Source organism: Podarcis filfolensis, assembly GCF_964270895.1.
Source record: "Podarcis filfolensis genome assembly, chromosome: 5".
In the NCBI taxonomy this organism is placed as follows: Eukaryota; Metazoa; Chordata; class Lepidosauria; order Squamata; family Lacertidae; genus Podarcis; species Podarcis filfolensis.
This window is the reverse complement of record NC_139608.1, coordinates 70,916,870-70,934,459: the sequence shown is the minus strand read 5'-3', so window position 1 is coordinate 70,934,459 and position 17,590 is coordinate 70,916,870. Positions and strand designations below refer to the sequence as shown.

The 17,590-nt window shown below is 42.0% G+C and overlaps 2 protein-coding genes across 19 annotated transcripts in view; one reads left to right on the top strand and one right to left on the bottom strand.

Annotated features, from left to right (window-relative positions):
* The first annotated feature begins 587 nt into the window (after positions 1–587).
* LOC310762872 (cytochrome c oxidase subunit 5B, mitochondrial-like) lies at positions 588–10,924 on the top strand. Of its 2 annotated transcripts, XR_014548224.1 has the most exons (6): positions 599–757; positions 4,096–4,166; positions 4,636–4,735; positions 5,655–5,786; positions 8,451–9,488; positions 9,816–10,924. XR_014548224.1 is itself a non-coding variant. In XM_083614535.1 (4 exons), exons 1-4 carry the CDS (start codon positions 670–672, stop codon positions 5,765–5,767), a joined length of 372 nt encoding a protein of 123 aa, XP_083470661.1. In that variant the 5' UTR covers positions 588–669; the 3' UTR covers positions 5,768–5,850. The 2 variants fall into 2 exon arrangements, 1 of the variants encoding a protein (XP_083470661.1); XM_083614535.1 differs by lacking the exons at positions 8,451–9,488; positions 9,816–10,924 and having other exon boundaries at positions 588–757; positions 5,655–5,850.
* The window catches only part of HERC4 (HECT and RLD domain containing E3 ubiquitin protein ligase 4), a 32,641-nt gene continuing 22,294 nt past the window's right edge, over positions 7,244–17,590 (bottom strand). For 11 of the 17 annotated variants that reach the window (XM_083614440.1, XM_083614454.1, XM_083614450.1 and 8 more), the window contains 10 exons: positions 15,027–15,050; positions 14,650–14,748; positions 14,213–14,380; positions 13,239–13,382; positions 11,829–11,995; positions 11,412–11,478; positions 11,139–11,221; positions 10,357–10,540; positions 10,031–10,133; positions 7,244–8,575 (listed from right to left, as the gene is read on the bottom strand). In XM_083614440.1, coding sequence (XP_083470566.1) covers positions 8,367–8,575; positions 10,031–10,133; positions 10,357–10,540; positions 11,139–11,221; positions 11,412–11,478; positions 11,829–11,995; positions 13,239–13,382; positions 14,213–14,380; positions 14,650–14,748; positions 15,027–15,050 — 1,248 coding nt within the window. In that variant the 3' untranslated portion in view covers positions 7,244–8,366. The remainder of the gene's footprint in view (positions 8,576–10,030; positions 10,134–10,356; positions 10,541–11,138; positions 11,222–11,411; positions 11,479–11,828; positions 11,996–13,238; positions 13,383–14,212; positions 14,381–14,649; positions 14,749–15,026; positions 15,051–17,590) is intronic. The other 6 variants (XM_083614443.1, XM_083614446.1, XM_083614445.1 and 3 more) reach the window with 1 other exon arrangement.

Sequence of the window (17,590 nt, the reverse complement as noted above, 5' to 3'; positions counted from 1 at the left end):
GCGGCTGGGGCATAGCTGTCAACCTTCCTTTTTTTTGCGGGAAATTCCCTTATTCCAGCGCTGCTTCCCGCTGCTATCCCGGAATGTTAGATATCCTGTAGACTGTCCCCGGCACAGGTGAGGCTGCTGATCCCTTATTTTCAAATCTGAAAGTTGACAGCTATGGCAGTGGTGTAGCGTGGGTTGTCAGCACCCGGGGCAAGGCAAGTAATTTGCGCCCCCTAACCCGTGGATTTGCGCCCCCTAACCCATGGATTTGCCCTAACCCCAGATGTTGCGCCCGGTGCGGCCCGCCCCCCTGCACCCCCCACGCTACGCCACTGAGCTATGGGCTGGGGCAGCCCAGTAAGATGTGTGGGGTATAAATAGTAAAATTATCATTATGCAATGGGACGCCCCTATTGTCATCGGAGAAATGTTGGCGGGTATGGGATGATGGGAGTTGTGATCTTCACGATGGGGGGAGCACCAAGCTGGCGAAAACTTGGGGGGGGGCATGAATGACCCATAGCCCTGAGCCTGGGGGCGCGCAGCACCGCTTCGGGCTGGTGTTGACGGCGGTGGCCCGCTGCCCCTCCCTCTGGTGGGAGTGGCCGCCTGCTGTGAGCGCCGGCGACAGCTGCAGGGCTGGCTGACCTTGCTCCGCCGTCGGATCCCCACAGCTCCACCATGGCGACCAGGCTGCTGCTCCTCCGGCTCTTCCCGCGAGCTGTGCGGGCCATGGCGCCCGCCTCCATCCGAGCCATGAGCGCCGGGGGTGCGTACAGGCCGACCAGGGGCGGCGGCGGCGGCGGGGCTGAGCGCGTTCTGCTGGGCTTGCCAGAGCGCGCTCCGGGGGAGCGAGGGGCGGCTTTTGCCTGGCGCTCGCAGACCTCGGCAAGGTGACCTCAACTCAAACCAAAGCGCGGCACCCCCCACCCCGTCCAGGAGGCGCCTCCTCGGGGTTATGAGGTCGTGCTGGGTGCTCGAGGGCCCGTCCCCCCGGGGCGCTCCCGCCTGCTTTTCCGCCAAGAAACCAAAGGCGCCCCCCCGGATGTATGGCAGGCAAGAGCCGCCCCCGGCACAAGGCCCCCTTGCGTCCCTCTTCTTGGAGGGAATCACGTGCCCTGTGGGGAAGACACGTGGAACAGCCCCCCATAAATGGCCTTTGAAGTGAGGCAGGCAATAGTCTGTTTGCAGAGCTGCACGTGAGATTTGGGGGGAGGGGGGAGGGAGTCACCATTGGCGGGCTAATGATTAATAATTATTATCTAAACTTGACAATTACCCAAAGCAAAAGGGTTGTTTGTTTGTTTTCTGCTGAGGCTGTGTTGTAACTCTCGTTTGACCTGTGGGTGGAAGCCAAAGGTTACGAAATGGCCCCTTCTCACCACAGTTCTGCCACCCAGCCCCCTTCCTTGGTTAACTCTGCTGGTGTCTAGGGGATATGGAGTAATTTAGGAGTATGCTTTCCTACCACTCCACTTAGGTAAAGGGACCCCTGAACATTAGGTCCAGTCGTGGCCGACTCTGGGGTTGCGGCGCTCATCTCGCTTTACTGGCCGAGGGAGCCGGCGTACAGCTTCTGGGTCATGTCACCAGCATGACTAAGCCGCTTCTGGCGAACTAGAGCAGCACATGGAAACGGTGTTTACCTTCCCGCCGGAGTGGTACCTATTTATCTACTTGCACTTCGTGCTTTCGAACTGCTAGGTTGGCAGGAGCAGGGACTGAGCAACGAGAGCTCACCCCGTCGCAGGGATTTGAATTTTCAACCTTCTGATCGGCAAGTCCTACGCTCTGTGGTTTAACCCACAGCACCACCCGTGTCCCACCACCCCACTTACCAAATTGCAAACATCATGTCCCTGAACAGAGCCTGAAGGCAATAGCCCAGTAACTGGGATTCAATGGAATACTTTCTCTGATGTAACTAGTGATGGAAATATGCTCCCTTTTCTGCACTGTTTCTACCTCTACATCCTTCTTTTTGAGCTACAGCTAAAGCTGTACACAACATTCTAAATGTGGCAACACCATAGATCACAGAATCAGAATTATAGAGTTCGAAGGGACAACGTAGTCCAACCTGCTGCAATGCAGCAAACCTTTGCCCAAGGTGGGGCTCAAACCAACAACCCTGAGATTAAGAATTGCATTCTCTACCTACTAAGCTATAATGTATTGTGTAAGGACATTGTGGTACTCTCAGTTTTCATTTCAGTCCATTTCTTTATCATCTGAAGCTGTCTTATTCATTGCAATGTACTGATAATTTCATTGAGCTCTCTGCCATGACCCCCAGGTTCCTAATTAGACCCTGCTATATCCCATCTGATCAGTGTACTTAGCAGGGGTGGTGGTAAAGAATATGTAGTGCATCCTAAAATATCACCTTCAAACCAGTATGATTTAGAAGTGCTTAATTTTATCGGGATTGTTTCATTCTCCACTTCTTCCTGGGGTTCATTTAGTTGGTTCAACATTTAATATTAAATTGCTACATCCTCCAAGGGCCCATGAAGCTCAGATTTTGGAAATTAAAACAAATTTTCAATTTGCCTGAAGCGAAAACAGAAAAGACTGGGAAATACACAGGACAGCTGAGTTTGGTGGCACCTTCAAGAGAAGTGGTATACCCAGTAGGTGGGAATGTGCATGGATTTCTCTTTTCACACTATTTTTCATTAATATCTCAGTACACCTTGTCAAACCATAATGCAGGTGCCCTAAAGTGGGGATTCTGTAAAACAGGAATAGACAACATGGTGCCTTCCAGTTGTTTTCAACTACAACTACCAAGATCCCTTATCATTGGCAATGCCGCCTGGGGCTGTTGGGAATTATAATCCAAAGTATCTGGAGGGCATCAAGTTGGCTGTCCTTGATTTAATGTGTGAGTTACAGGGTTTTTAAAGACTTTTTTTTTCAGCCAGTGGCCTGGGAAGCATAGTACCTGCTCAGCAGTTAAGGATAGATATATCTAAGCATGCAAATAGGTGTGTAAAAGAAGAGTTGGAAACTATGACAGCAGCAGACTCCAGTTTGGTGCTAGAATTTTTCCTACAGCAGTTATTAAGAGGAAGAGGCACTGATGGCAGGGATTTTGCTCATATAGAATCCCCTCACACATGGCCTGTTAGTTACCCAGAGGCGGGGGCATGCCTAGTGATTGGATAGGTTGGCTCAGAGTGGCTGGGAGCCTGATCATCCATGTACACCTCAGGCCATTCCTCCACTGCTCTGGATGGCTGGGTGAGATATGCAGGCTCCTCTGGGTGCCAGGATGGAGAAATCAGATTGCTGCAGCCCTGAGGGCCCCCCTCCCCAGGCGGCTGGCAGCGCTATTAGAAGTGTGAGTAGAGCACCCAGCAGGACTCAGAGGAACAGAACACAGGGAGAGGGCAAGAGTGGAATGGAGGCAAAAGGAGATGGACTAATGGAGATGGTGGGGAGGCAGAGCAGAGCAGACTCAACCCCAATGTCTGTGGAGGAAGTCACTGGCTAAGTGCAAAAGCCAATGAAAAGCAACCGTTTTGAGTTTCTGGTCCATGGTCTCTCCCAATACAGCTCCTTGCCAAAAGCGCAAGGGACAGGGAGGCAGCAGACTGATGTGTCTCCTTGCTAAGGACACAAGGGAGCCTAGTTATGCCTCTGCCCAAAGGTACAGTGGTACCTCTGGTTGTGGACACAATCTGTTCCGGGGTACCATTCGCGCCCCGAAAAGTCCGCAACCAGAGCAGAGCTTCTGCGCATACGTGAACTGTGCAGAATGCTTCTGTGTGTGTGGCGAAACTTCCAGGTTTGCTGTGTTCTTAACCTGAAAGAATGCAACATGAAGCATTCACAAGAAGAGGTATGACTGTAGTTGTTATCATCAATGCCAACAAAGCAGAATGTAGAATGACACATAGAGAATCTCGATCAGTGCATAAAGAGAGATGGCAATTACAAAAGAAAGAGCTAGCTGCATTTGCTATGAAGGCCTGAGATTTGCGTACTTAAGCCCAAGTTGACCCTACACTTAACAGTTGATTTAAATGGGTTTAAGTTTGCATATCAGTGCATAGTGTCAGATAGGCAATCAAATCTGGGGGTTTCCATTGTTCTTTTCAGGTATCCCTACGGATGAAGAGCAAGCTACTGGGCTTGAACTGAAAAGTATGCAAGCCTTGAAGAGAGGGGAAGTAAGTTTAAAGCAATTGAAGAGTTTCACTGAAATATGATTTTGTTTGGTTTCACACTCTTGACTAATAACTATCACTATCAGTGGAAGATTTTAAAAAGAAATTTAACCTCCAACCCAACACATCTCCCATTGCTTTTGTTGACTACACCATTGGCTGTGGTCTCGTCATGCACTGTGACTTAGAGGTCTCAAGTCTTTACGGGCCCTGTAGATTTTTCTCAGCATCACTTAATTTACACATCAAGCTGAATTTAAAAGCAATGAAATTCATGCAGATGAACCAAGGTTGGAGTGGAATACAGCCTTAAACTCTTACTTCAGTCACCCAAGATTTATAACTTTTTTGTTCTTCCACTGTATTCTAGTTCTTTAAAAATCAACCCTTGGTCATTCAGTAAAGGAAAAACATGGCAGGAGGGGATATATAACAACTGTGCTGCTAACTAACACATTTTTTCTTTATAAAGGATCCATACAACGTCTTGAAGCCCAAGAAATATCCAGGAACCAGAGAAGAGCCTCATATTGTTCCATCAATTGGGGACAAGAGACTAGTGGGTTGTATCTGTAGGTATCAGAATTCATTTGACTTCAGTACATACTGTCAGGTGCAATCCCATCCCACCATGGTGAAGCAATCGTCTTTTGATTCAAACAGTCGAGCCTTTCCCCTTCAACACATCCCTCAGTGCATGCGTGCACTCAAAGTGGGATAATTATAGAGGCAGCATGCTCAGACTTCCCATTTCCTGTCCTGGGCTGCCTGTGTGCATGCACAAGGGGAAGAACCCTCTGAACCCAAGGGGAGTTGAGGAGGGTAAGAGTGGGTGTAAGTATTCCATCCATATCTTACAAATTACCTACAGCAAAATTTATGTTGTAATAGTGTTGGTTTTTAACACTGGTTTCTAGTTGAGTTGGGTGTGAGTGCTTTAAGAAATTTTAAAAATACTGTATAGGCATACTTATTGACCCTGTTACAAATGGAGCAGCATGTAAAATATGCAAAGCCTGAGTCTTTGGTAGAAGATGCATACTATATTAAGATACAAACATGGCATTTTCTATGATTCTTGCTTTGAAACACCAAGGAGCTATTGGCTCTTTCCCAGGTTGTTTTCACTCTCTGGCCTTGTTTTCTTGTCTGACACTAACAGTCAGCAGGGTGACAAGTTAAACATGTCCTGCCAATTCTCCCCCACAGTCATGCATTTGGGAGTCTCTTTCCCAGAGTCCCTGTGTAGTTATGTCCTATGACAACTACACAAAAGATGCAGCAACATGCAAAACTACTTCCCATTGATATGGTAGGAAAGATGCCATAACCAACTTCAAAAATAGACCAGCTTCAAAGGCTGCTGTTCCGTTATTCTAGGGAACCAAAACTGTTGTCAAATGTAACTGGCCCCTCTCTAAAGTCCTTGAAGCTTTCTAAAATGTGGGTTCTTAATTAACAGATACTGGAATTTTTTCTTTCTTTTTGCAGGTGAGGAAGATAACTCCACTATTATTTGGTTCTGGGTACACAAAGGAGACAGCCACCGTTGCCCTCAGTGTGGGTCTTACTACAAGCTAACTCATTATGAACTCCCCCACTGAGAACTGATACCAAGAAAAGGTGTTTTTTCTTTCTTTCTTTCATTGTAGACTTAAATAAATCTGCCTGCCTTTAGCTGCATCAACCTTAGTTACTTTATTGCACCTGCATCTAAAAGCTGAAACAGAAATACCATACAAGAGCTCTGAACAGTATCCCTTTTTTGGGATCAAAGCAGCCAAAGTAGGTCTGGTTTGGATTATGGCTGCAGCTGTGCTGTTTTTTCTATTTTTAAAATCACTCCCACCCTCCTATAGCTGCTATTTACCCCATTAGAGGAAACATACAAGTGCCTATATGCTGGTGGATGAGGTACAATTAGGACCTTGATAGCAATGCATGCACCCTCATTGCTCATAATCTACCACCTCAAGTGTAATAACAGCATGTGTGTGTGTGTGTGTGTGTGTGCGCGCGCGCACACACACACACACACGCCTGGCTTCATTCTTAAAACTCCTGCTGACACACAAAATATTCCTTCAAAAATCTCATCATTTTCACGGGAACTACTTCAACAAGTTATTTGTGAACTACAAAAATGGAGATGATCCAAACTGCAACCAACAGAATGGTAGAAAAACCTAGCTTCACATGGCACGCTTGGTCAAAGTAACAGACGTCTAGGCTGAGCATTATTACAATGTAACACATGGTTATGGAACAAACATCTGCAAAGGAAGTAGTGATATGTTGGGAACTTAGTAGAAAGGAAACACAACTTACTTAACAAGGTATATGCAAGGAAGAACTCATTCATTGTAATGAGTAACTTGGGTTACTGCTTTTCCCACTTCCATTATAACAGGGGTTGGCAAGGCTTACCAGCCACGGGCCGGATCACTCCCGTGGAGATTGTCCATGGGCCGGACCGGCACAGCACGATGCTGGAAATCATGTCTGCGCATGCCCAGATGCCAAAAATTGCACCTGCGCGGAAGTGATTTTCAGCGTCTGGGCATGTGCAGAAGTGATTTCCAGTATCTGCATGTGCGCAGACATGATTTCCAGCGACGCTTGGACACTCACTGCACAGTGCGCGGGGGACTTGCCGAGCGGGTGGCTCGTGAGCTAGTAAAACGGTCTTCGTGGGCCGCATCCAGCCCTTGGCCCACACGTTGCCAACCCTTGCATTATAACATACAAAGTATTGCACATATGCATGAGCATGGTCCATGTGTATCTGATCCTTTGCTAAACCATGTCCTGTCATTTCAGCGTATCAATATAAATTGATAGTATTGACAGTATCCCTGTTTCACTCTTATGTGACATTGCCAGATGGACTTCAGTCATGCAGACTACAGAGCCTACATGGGTCTTGTACAGCCAGAACTGGGAGTTAAGGCTGAACCTCATATGAACCTCAAAATAATTATCACAGAGATGTGGGCTAAGTGACACATTGCTATGCTAACTCCTGCACAGAATCAAATTTGTTGAAAGAATGAAACACCTACATGCAGACTTGTACATAATTCATTCAAGATTTTTTTTATTTGATGCTTGAATTGTTTCACTGCAGTTTATAAATCTAAAAAAAAATAAATATTTCACAGCTGAAAGTCACATACTATCCATTAACATGTAAACATTCAGGAACTTAAGCCAGCCCCCACCCCATCAATCCTCATGTTCAATTCGGTATCATCAAGAGATGTCTTACTGAAATCCAAAAAGTCTTTTAAAAAGAGAGCATTTAACAATTATCTGAAAAAGTGTAAACTGAACCAGAACTGCAAAACTGCTCTTTCAACATTTGTGAATGGGAACAAAAGGATAAAATTCTCAGCTCTACTGAAGGTAAAAGGCAAAAAGTGGAGCTGAAGCCAGGCATTCCTTGATTATTCTAATTACCAACAGTTGCCAAGGATTGAATTCCAAGATTAAATAATGGGTTCCATTCATAATTTTAACAACTGATAGTTGCTTCATGCTGCCATGAGATTATCAGACAAATTATCTTTCACATTGTCCTGATCTCTTTTTTTTATGTTAACAGGAGCCATATTTGTTCCAGTATGAAAGGGTTGACATAAAATTTATGGCTCCTCATTAGATTTTTACAAAAAGACAAGAGATGCATATCTCTTAATTTATCAGCTCAAATGTTAATGCCTTTTGGGTGTGTGTCTGTTTTTATAAAATAAGCCCCAATTCAGTTACAAGCAATAGATACTCTACTGCTATTGGAGCACGGGTATTTTATTACAAAAAAAAATTATTTACAAAATGAAAAACCTAATGTGACAGTTGCAGTGATTGGGGGGGGGGGGAATAAGCACACCTTACACACACACAGCAAGTCATTTTGCAATATGTGAAGTACTAAAATTTAGTTGGTGAAACCATTGCTTTTATTCCAAAGTTGAATTTTTATTAAGATGGCAAAATGTGGCTCCAGCATTCATATCAAGACAGTTTATTAGTGTAAGGATTTTTGGCTGCCATTAGAGGATCCGATCACTGAACATGTTTACAAGCATTTCTTATAATAGCTCCGCTGCCAGGCTTTTCACCTAATGTGACACTGCAAGATAGATGCAAAATTAGTTCAATGTTCCCACGTTAAAGAGTTGCTGTGTTCTTAGCCTCTGCAAGTTATACTAAATTGAAACCTTCATTGTGATCAATAGCTTGGATCAGCTTAGATCTGAGTATTTCTTTATCTGTATATTTTGGAAGATCAAGAAGATTAAAACATGTGTGAGACACTGGGAGATACTCATCACCACCTCCAGTCGGCTGAATGACAAGACTAAGGCTCTTCATCCCAAGAATAGGAATACGATCACTGCCTGTCAAAAATACTACCAAGAAAATATAAATAAGTTAGAAGCCTGGGTACAAAGGCCAAAAACTTAGTGTTTGGCTATAATTTTCATTTTACTTTTTAGACCGATATAGCCCAAATCTAAAATTCTGAAAATGTAAGACAGTTATAGCCATATGAAATTGTTTATAGTTCATTGTTTTTGCTTAAAATTATTGTAAACAAATTTTATAGTTTAGAGAACTTATTTATTATATTTGTTCATTGCTTCACGCAGAGGTTCTTTGGGGGGAAAATATAACTAAAAACAGAAAATCCATATAACACCCCCAAGTCCAACCCTAAAAAACAAGTGTGGTGCGAAGTGATCTAATTAAGTTAACAGTTTCTCTTGGCTAAATAAATAATTATTTGCTTGGAAACAGGTGTGCTTACACCTAAAGCAAGGTTATCAACCTTTAATGAATCATATCAAATAAAGCAGAGCAGTTGCATGGGTGCTTTCAACTGGTATGATGTGTTTCACCAGAAACAGCTGCAGTTAATCTATTCATATATGTGCCTGAATGCATGTTAGGGTGCTCACACATTCAAAACTCAGAGCGGAATCCAGACTTAAGTTAACTTAGGTCCTACTGAAATCAGTCAAGTGAGCCAAGTCATGATGCATGTTGTGCTTCATTCCCATTGAAACCAGCCAAAAAATGTCTGGATCCAACAGATAGTATTTGAAGCATAAGTGAATAAGCAACTTGCAGACCTGATCCTAGTAATTGTTGCTTATTTCTGTTAAAAATATTCATTTTTTTAAAAAGTGAAAATGCAAATTCTCCCTTGGACAGAATCCAAAGTCAGCTTAGCATTTTAACAGTTCAAAAAACCAAACCCAACACTAACACTTGGGCTTAGCATGACATGTAAACCAGGTCTACACTGTAGTTTAGCATTACGTGCATGAACAGCACTGAGCCTCATGCTCACATTCATAGGTGCCAACTCCCTGGGGCCCTGGGTGCTTGAGCACCCATAAAATTCCCATGAAGGGGGTGGGCACCCACAAATTTTGGTGCCAGGGCCAAGCTGGCACTCCTGCCTGCATTCTTCCCTAACCTCCAGTCCTGAAGTGATTAGAAGAAACTGCTACCGCCGCTGTTAAACTGGAGTTCTTACTTCCAAATTTGGGGACAAATTACACTATAACTTGGTAACAAGACAAGATCATAAACTGCATATTGATTCTGGCTTGTCTGAACACACCACAGCTAAACTAACCACAGTTCCTAGTTTGGATGTTGGTTGTTTAAAACCATAGGTAGATCCTTCCGATAGCCGGCTATGCTGAAGGAAGCTCCACAGGCCCGAGGCTCACTGCTGCTTAGCATATAGTGCTAAATTATGACCTAGTGTTACATGAAAAATAAGCCAGTGGTAACAATTGCTCTAGAGTTCCTATTTAAATTTCTTATTTTCTTACACAGTTTTGTATACTTACATAAAAACTGTTTCTTCTTCTCCAGTGGTAACTCATGAAAAACTTCCCAGAACATTTTAATTGTTGGATTCTCTGCCCAATATTCTCCTTTGTATTGAGTATTCTAAGAACAACAAATCAAAATCACAATATATCCCCCTCAAAATTACAAATAAAATGTTGTATATTGAACAAACAAAAATACCTATGCGTAAACGTATTTATAGAATTTTATGTATTTTAGTGTTTTTCTACATAATACAGAAAAGCTCTATTTTGGACAATTGCTTAATTATACAGGATTCTTTAGTGTTCAGTTGTTGCTAATGTCTGGACTAGTAACATACCTTCTCTAGTTCTTTCCAATCATAGTTTGTATTCCCAATCACCATTGCTTGCAGTTCGTTGGGCTGGAAGAGCTGCAGAACTTTACCTCCACACACCTTGTGAAAGCCTGCATGGAATGCGTCATAGAGAGGAGCCACAGATTTATTGAAGATGTAGTCCACGTAGGCATTCACAAACTCTTGCCTAAAGATCAAATGAGAAGAAAAGGCACCATGTTTTCAGAAGATGAGAATGTTCAACCACAACTCCACTAGCAATGAACAGCAACCATTTTAACACTGTCAACAATTATCTTCAGATAGCTCCTAGTTAAGAACTATAACATGAATGTCACACTGAATCCAGCATACAAGGCAAAGAGGGGAGGCATGAGAAAGGAACAGGCAAGTTTGACACTAATTTCTGACTTCTTAAGCTATGGTTTATGAAGCCAGGAAAGATAATTCAAATGCTGCCAATGTCTTGGTGGCTGCAGTAAGGAACCACCAAGAAGAGCAGTGGAAGGAGGGCAAAACTCATTTCTTAAAATATTTTGCCTGTTTATCACCACCACAACAAAGAAAGAAAGAGAAAGAGAAAGAGAAAGAGAAAGAGAAATTTCTTTTGCAAGATTACAGGTTTGGAATAAATATCTCAGAAGTTGGGTGTAACTCCCCACCACACCCACACCCCTTATAGTTCAATTCTGAGTTAAGAACCTGCATGACATGAAAAAAGTATTTCTCAGTGATAAAATTGCAAAGGGCAAACTATTCTGTCAACCTACCATGCTAAAACTTACCTATTTTGTTTGACAACAGGAATATCAGTACCATTAGGAATTAGCTCCTTAACTTCCGTGGTACCAAAATTTTCAACAGTGATCTGTTTAGAACATGAGAGTGTATTTTACTTTTTGTTGCAGAATAGAATCTGCAGAAATAGAATTCAATACAGGAAAGCGAAGCATGCTATACAAAGCCTAGCATTTTAACAGGAAAAGAGAGACTCGATTACATATTATTACTCCTTACACTGGCATTAAAAAAGTGGCAATGGATGATCTCACACTTACTGTAAAGTTGAGGCAGAAGGTATCCTCTATATCATCTTCTGGGTAGTCCAATAATTGCTGCATACTCCTGAGAATAAAATGTCTCTCATTGCAAGTTGTAACAGCACAATTTATTCAGAAACTTACAGAACTGAAATGGTTTTATATTCTTCCATAGAAATTTACAGTTTAGATTAGCAAAAAATCTAGCAGCTACTGAGAAGTCAATATCTGTTCAAGGTTTTTTTGCCCTGAAAGGATTTCAATCCTAAAAAACCTACATTTGTTTCAAGTGTGTCAGCTAGAAATAAAGACACTCTAAATCTTGTATCTCATCTCCTTAACAAGGTATTGAATTATTTCTTTGCACTGTCAAAGAAGTTATGATGCACAGAAATGTTAATCTACTTACTGTACTTTCAGTTGTAATGTGCTCACCTGCCAACATCAGGCATTAGCTCTTTGAGGTCATCCAGGGAAGGTTTCTTGTTCAGGAGCTTCTTATATAAAGCCAAGGGGAAGTGAAGCTCTACAATAGTAAAATTATATATTGCTAGCCCACAGACAACACCAATCAGATGAAACAAGTCACTGTCTTCAAAGGTCTGCAAATATGAAAAAACTGAAATTAAACTTTTAAAAGCTTACAAAAACATGCACATTGCTTTAGAGACCATGCTTGCATTCAACTGCTGCTAGACTTCAAGTGGAATCACAATAATTTTGCAAGCTAGTACACTCAGTTATTACTCATGTATATGTTTGAGGTTGGGATCTATAGGGTTAAAAACTCATCAAGCCATTTTTTCAAGGGTTACAGAAAAGGGTGTTTAATTGCTTTGTATTTGATTTTGCAATCCCCTCTAGTGTAGCGAGGCAACAACTCAAGTGGCAAGCAACCAGTGTTTTGAGGGTTAGCATTCTAGAGAGAGAAGTCCTGATGACTGTCCTTGGTGCTGCCTTTGAAGCAACTAGGAAAATTCAGCTAGTATGAAATACAATGCCTAGGTTACTAACAGAGACCAACTGAATATATATCTCACTCAACAGAAAACTGCACTAGCTGCATCTCTGGCACAGTTTAAGGTGCTGGTTCTTGCCTTTAGAACTTTAATCAGCTTAGGAGGACTGCTTTGTTCACAGGAACCTATAGCTCAAGTTCTAAGACCATCCTTGAAGTCCTTTCTCTGAGACATCTTGATGAAGCCAATTATGACAAAGGAAAAGGGTCTTTTCTGTTGTGGCACATCTGGTGTAGAGTATTTCCGTGGGAAGGCTTTTTATCACACTACATTTGGATTTTTTATTACACTACATGTGTTAAAAATGCTAGGGTGTCTGTTTTGTCACCAACAAGAGTTTTGTGAATGGCCGCTGTTAATAATGTAATTGTGACTGATCATATGTTCTACATTTCATTTCCCTCTAACCTCATGATTTATAATCCTTCTTCCAAACAACTCAGGTGAACACTTCATGTACCCGATGAAGTGATCTGTACTCCATGAAAGCTTATGCCATAAGACTTTAAGATGCGGATACTTTTATTTTGGCCCCAACAGTCTCTACAAAAACACAGCCATGCAGCAGCCACAAAACACACTGACTTAATCTAGTGCTGTTGTATTCATGGCCTTCTGTGACTACCAGGGAAAGGGGACAGAAATGAGCACATTCAGGATCAAGAGCAAAGGGCTAACATAACAAATGCTATCATAGACTAAAGGATGCAGTGTGCACTGGTGCAATTATATCATAGTAGTAATATTCTCAAAGATACCATAGGCTGAAAGTAAATCAAGATATTCATTTCCACTATAAATACACAAAATCCAACAAATTACATACCTTATCTGAGAACCAGATGAGCCTCGATTGTTCATCGTACCTGAACATTCCATACTTGGGATCTAACAGCTCTCTCATGATAAGCAAGAAAAATTCTTTGCGAACTCCTCCTGCATCAACAGCTTCTTCCCCTACAAAAATAACCTAACATTGGCAATGCAGTTAGAACATTACATTTTTTAAAAAAACAAATACCACACATACTCATAGAATCATAGAATTGTAGAGTTGGAAGGGACCCTGAGTATCATCTAGAACAACCTCCTGCGATGCAGGAATATGCAGCTGTCCTGTAAGGGAATCGTACCTGCGACCCTGGCGTTATCAGCACCAGGCTCTAACCAACTGAGCTATCCACAAGTGCTCAATTTGTTACTTGGATAATGACATTTACAATAAGGAGTCTGAATAAAGGCCACTTCATACATTATATTTTAAAGTTGTAAAATGTGTTTTAAGTTTTTATAAAAAAAATTATTATTATTATTATTAATGTGCTGGATGCCGCCCAGAGTGGCTGGGGAAACGCAGCCAGATGGGTGGGGGGATAATAAATGAATGAATGGATGAATGAATGAACACGGCAAATGCATATTTGTAAAGACATACGTTATACAGGTATATATTATACAGGTACATTTTTCATTGACCTGGAGCAGCCTCAAGTCTATGAATGAATGTTGAGGGGCAAGTTATGAATTATATGCAAGTGTATATACTAAAGTTCCAACAATTAAAAAGAAAGAAAATGCACCACAAGGAGCCTTAGGTAGTTGTGATTTTGAATGATGGGAGGAAGCGAGTGCTGAACCCTTTCTTGGCCAGCTGTTCTTTGCTTAGAATTCTCCCTTCACCCAGTTCTCGGACAAATATTTGCCATGGGAAAAGCAGAGGGTAGGGGGTGGAGAAGAAGAGAAAACTGAAGGCCAGGTGTGCATCACAAAAAGGTAAACATGCATGCATATAGGCTATACCTTAAGAGGCTTCTTGTAGTCAACATTTTTGGTTTTTCTTAGGACTTCCATGGTATCACCCACAATATTGTCTCTGCGCACAATTAAGATCAGACATGGATTGACAGATTCAAATACTGGGAGAAAAATAGATGAGAAATTCTGTCTGTGAGCCTGGTCAACAGCCATCTGGGAAAAACCAAGTAAAAACCTTAGTGGCAGCAGCAGTAGTAATAAACACTGGATGCTCAAGAGAATCTACAATTCCTAGTAATATTTCCACCTTGTGATTATACTAATGCAGTACTGCCTGAATCTTTGATATCCAAAGACACAGTTTTTCTTGATATCTGAACAACTGTGATACAAGCCAGTTAATATAAACAAGGCCTAAGTTATAGCAATCCAGGAATAACTACAGTATTTTATAGTATTTTATTTTTAAATTACTGTTTTACCTGCATCTGTAAAACCGCATCTGTCTGCAAGAGTGTTGTCTTTGCCTGTGCATCAAACACAAATGGGTAGGTGCAAATTGTAACTGGCACATCTGCTAGCTAGAAAGGCAATAGAAAAAGCTGTTAGCATGTGCAGTATTAGCAACAGTATATATAAATTTTCTTTTGGCAGTTATGCAACATTTACTTGACAGAGAGATATAATACAGGACATCCAGCTTATGAAGAGGTTTATGTTTTTTAAACAGTTTTAGACATATCTAATCCATGAATTTATTGCAAGATTATCAGAATTCAAGGCCCATGGATAAACCTGATGTCAGAATCTTTGGGTCTAGTTTCCAAAACTTTACTGTGGGAATCAGATAACTTCTTACCTCATTTAATCCATGGCTGATATCCTACCAAAAGAGTGCATAAGAGGCAGCAGTAATTAAAAGGAAAAAAACAGTTAGGTTCCTCTCCACTTTCCTCCACACCCCCAAAAGCCTTCATGCAGATGCCTGCATTTTTTTAAAAAAAGATGGGCACAGACTAATGGCTGTGTGGCATTCAGAGTAGAGCTATTGAAATTAATGAACCCAAGAGCTTCCTCTTGTCCTGCTGCTTCCCTGCCCTACCCCAAACAAAACTGCTCTTTAGTACTCAAATGGAGCAAATAGCAAATGGTTTTTCCGTAGATTGCCCTTTGTTCCAATTTAACGTTAAGAGCAGGTTTTCCCTGGGAAAGGAGCGGGACAAGGGGGAAACTGCTTGGGCCCATGCTTTCTAAGTGTGGACGAGCCCTAACTTAAGTCACTTTCATGAATGTCAATGGGTCTATTTTGAGCAAAATTTAGTTAAATACCTCTCTCTATGTCCTATGTACAGGGACGCGGGTGGCGCTGTACATAGGGTGGCGCTTTGCACGTCAAAGTGCAAGTAGATAAATAGGTACCACTCCGGCAGGAAGATAAATGGAGTTTCCGTGCGCTGCTCTGGTTTGCCAGAAGCGACTTAGTCATGCTGGCCACATGTCCTGGAAGCTGGACACCGGCTCCCTCGGCCAATAAAGCGAGATGAGCGCCGCAACCCCAGAGTCTGCCACGACTGGACCTAATGGTCAGGGGTCCCTTTACCTTTATGTCCTATGTACACAGAGCAGTGTAGAGAACAATGTATGCTAGTGCACATGGATCCCAGGGAGGTACATGGCATAACTGTGCCCACATACAGATTCACTGCTAATACATGCATGGAGCCTCTACCAAAGTCATGCCTGGCACACATTCACTTCCACAAGATGCAGTGGTCGCTGCTTAGAAAACAGGGATAAATAAAAGTTCACAGAGAGGTTTGGTCCTAAACCGCGCAATTCTCCAACTTTAAGATTGGTTTATTCAAACATCTATCCCAGCTCATTTCTAAAGCTTTATTGTGGCCCACCTCCAAATTATGACTAAACTATTAATGTGCCTAAAAACCAAATGTCACAGGCCCAAAAATCTAGCCTAGGTAGTTTTTTAGTTCTTTTCATCCTTCATCAACATGTTGATAATGGACACAGAGCACTCATGAGCACAACTTATCTATTCAATTAATACATTTATGAATAATCTTTTTCATTTTCAAAGTCTTAAAAAGCAGATTGCATTTCTCACAATCAGTATTCCAAAACCACAGATCCTATTTAACCTACACTGTTTCTAGGCTCTGCTCCAAGCCATTACAAAAATACTTCAGATGCCCGACTTGAGATATATGAGCAGGGAAAGAGACACTTCTGAGCTAAAAATAAAATTGATACTTTAGGGAGTAGTATTAAATAAGGGTGGGGACCTTTCCTTTGAGAACATCACGATTACTGAATAGAAGAAGTAAAAGAACAATGAATTATATGCACAATTGCAATGTGGGATGTAGAATACAGGTATTCTCCCATAAAAGTAATATATTTGATTAACTCATGAGGAGAGATGCATGAGGGCAGATGATATTTTAAAAAGGTGTTAGTGTTTGATCACCATCATTTAATAAACCTGGAATTTTGGTTCCTGTTGCCTACATTAAATAGTTTCCAAAAATATTCTTGTTTGTTTAAAAGCCCAACTCTATTACTACCTTCAGTATAAATTAAGAATCCATGTTCTGACCCTGAGTGGTATCTCAATTAGTATTTGGAAGCAAGAAGCAAACTAACTAGAAACTTAGATACCCAGCAAGTCTTTCATATATCCAAGCAACGCATTTACTTTTCAGTTCAGAGATGTGGCTGTGAGAAATCACCTCTGCTTGCACCCTATGGTCCAGTTCACACCAAACCAGGGGTGGTTAACCTGTTGCTCAACTGCAACTCCCACCAGCCTCAGATAGCATCACCAATGATCAGTGGTGAGTCGTAGTTCAGGTTATTCATGTCTGTCACTATACCATGGCTTAGTGCTGCATGAACAAATCTCCCTGAACCCTGAGCAAAGCACTGGCCTGCATGCTCGCCTCACCAATTCTTGTTAGGCCAGGAGAAGAACCTGCACCAAGTTTGGTTTTGCTTTTGAACAGTCTAGGCTCAGTGCAAATGAATGGACTAGGGATTTTGGCAGTTATCTTCAGGAAGAACTCATGTGCCAAGATGTGACTGTAGTACACCATGATTTGCCAGTATATCCAAACCAAGCAGTGAATCATTTGATGTACACTCTGTATTCTTTAAAGGAATAGAAGAAAAACTAGCCCTCTCTCTAACGCTTATCAAAGACCAACTTTTTTACTCTGTATGGATGTAATGTTTCAGAAAACTTCATAAAAAGGACATTGTCCAGGAAAAACTAAAAAGAAAAAGAAAACCCACAACCCAAAACTTACATACACTAAGAACCACTCTAAATAGAACACTTGTCACAACCTAATCTGTTCTTGGCCTGCACTGCTTCAGACTGTGGTGGAGGAGCAGGGGACCTAACAT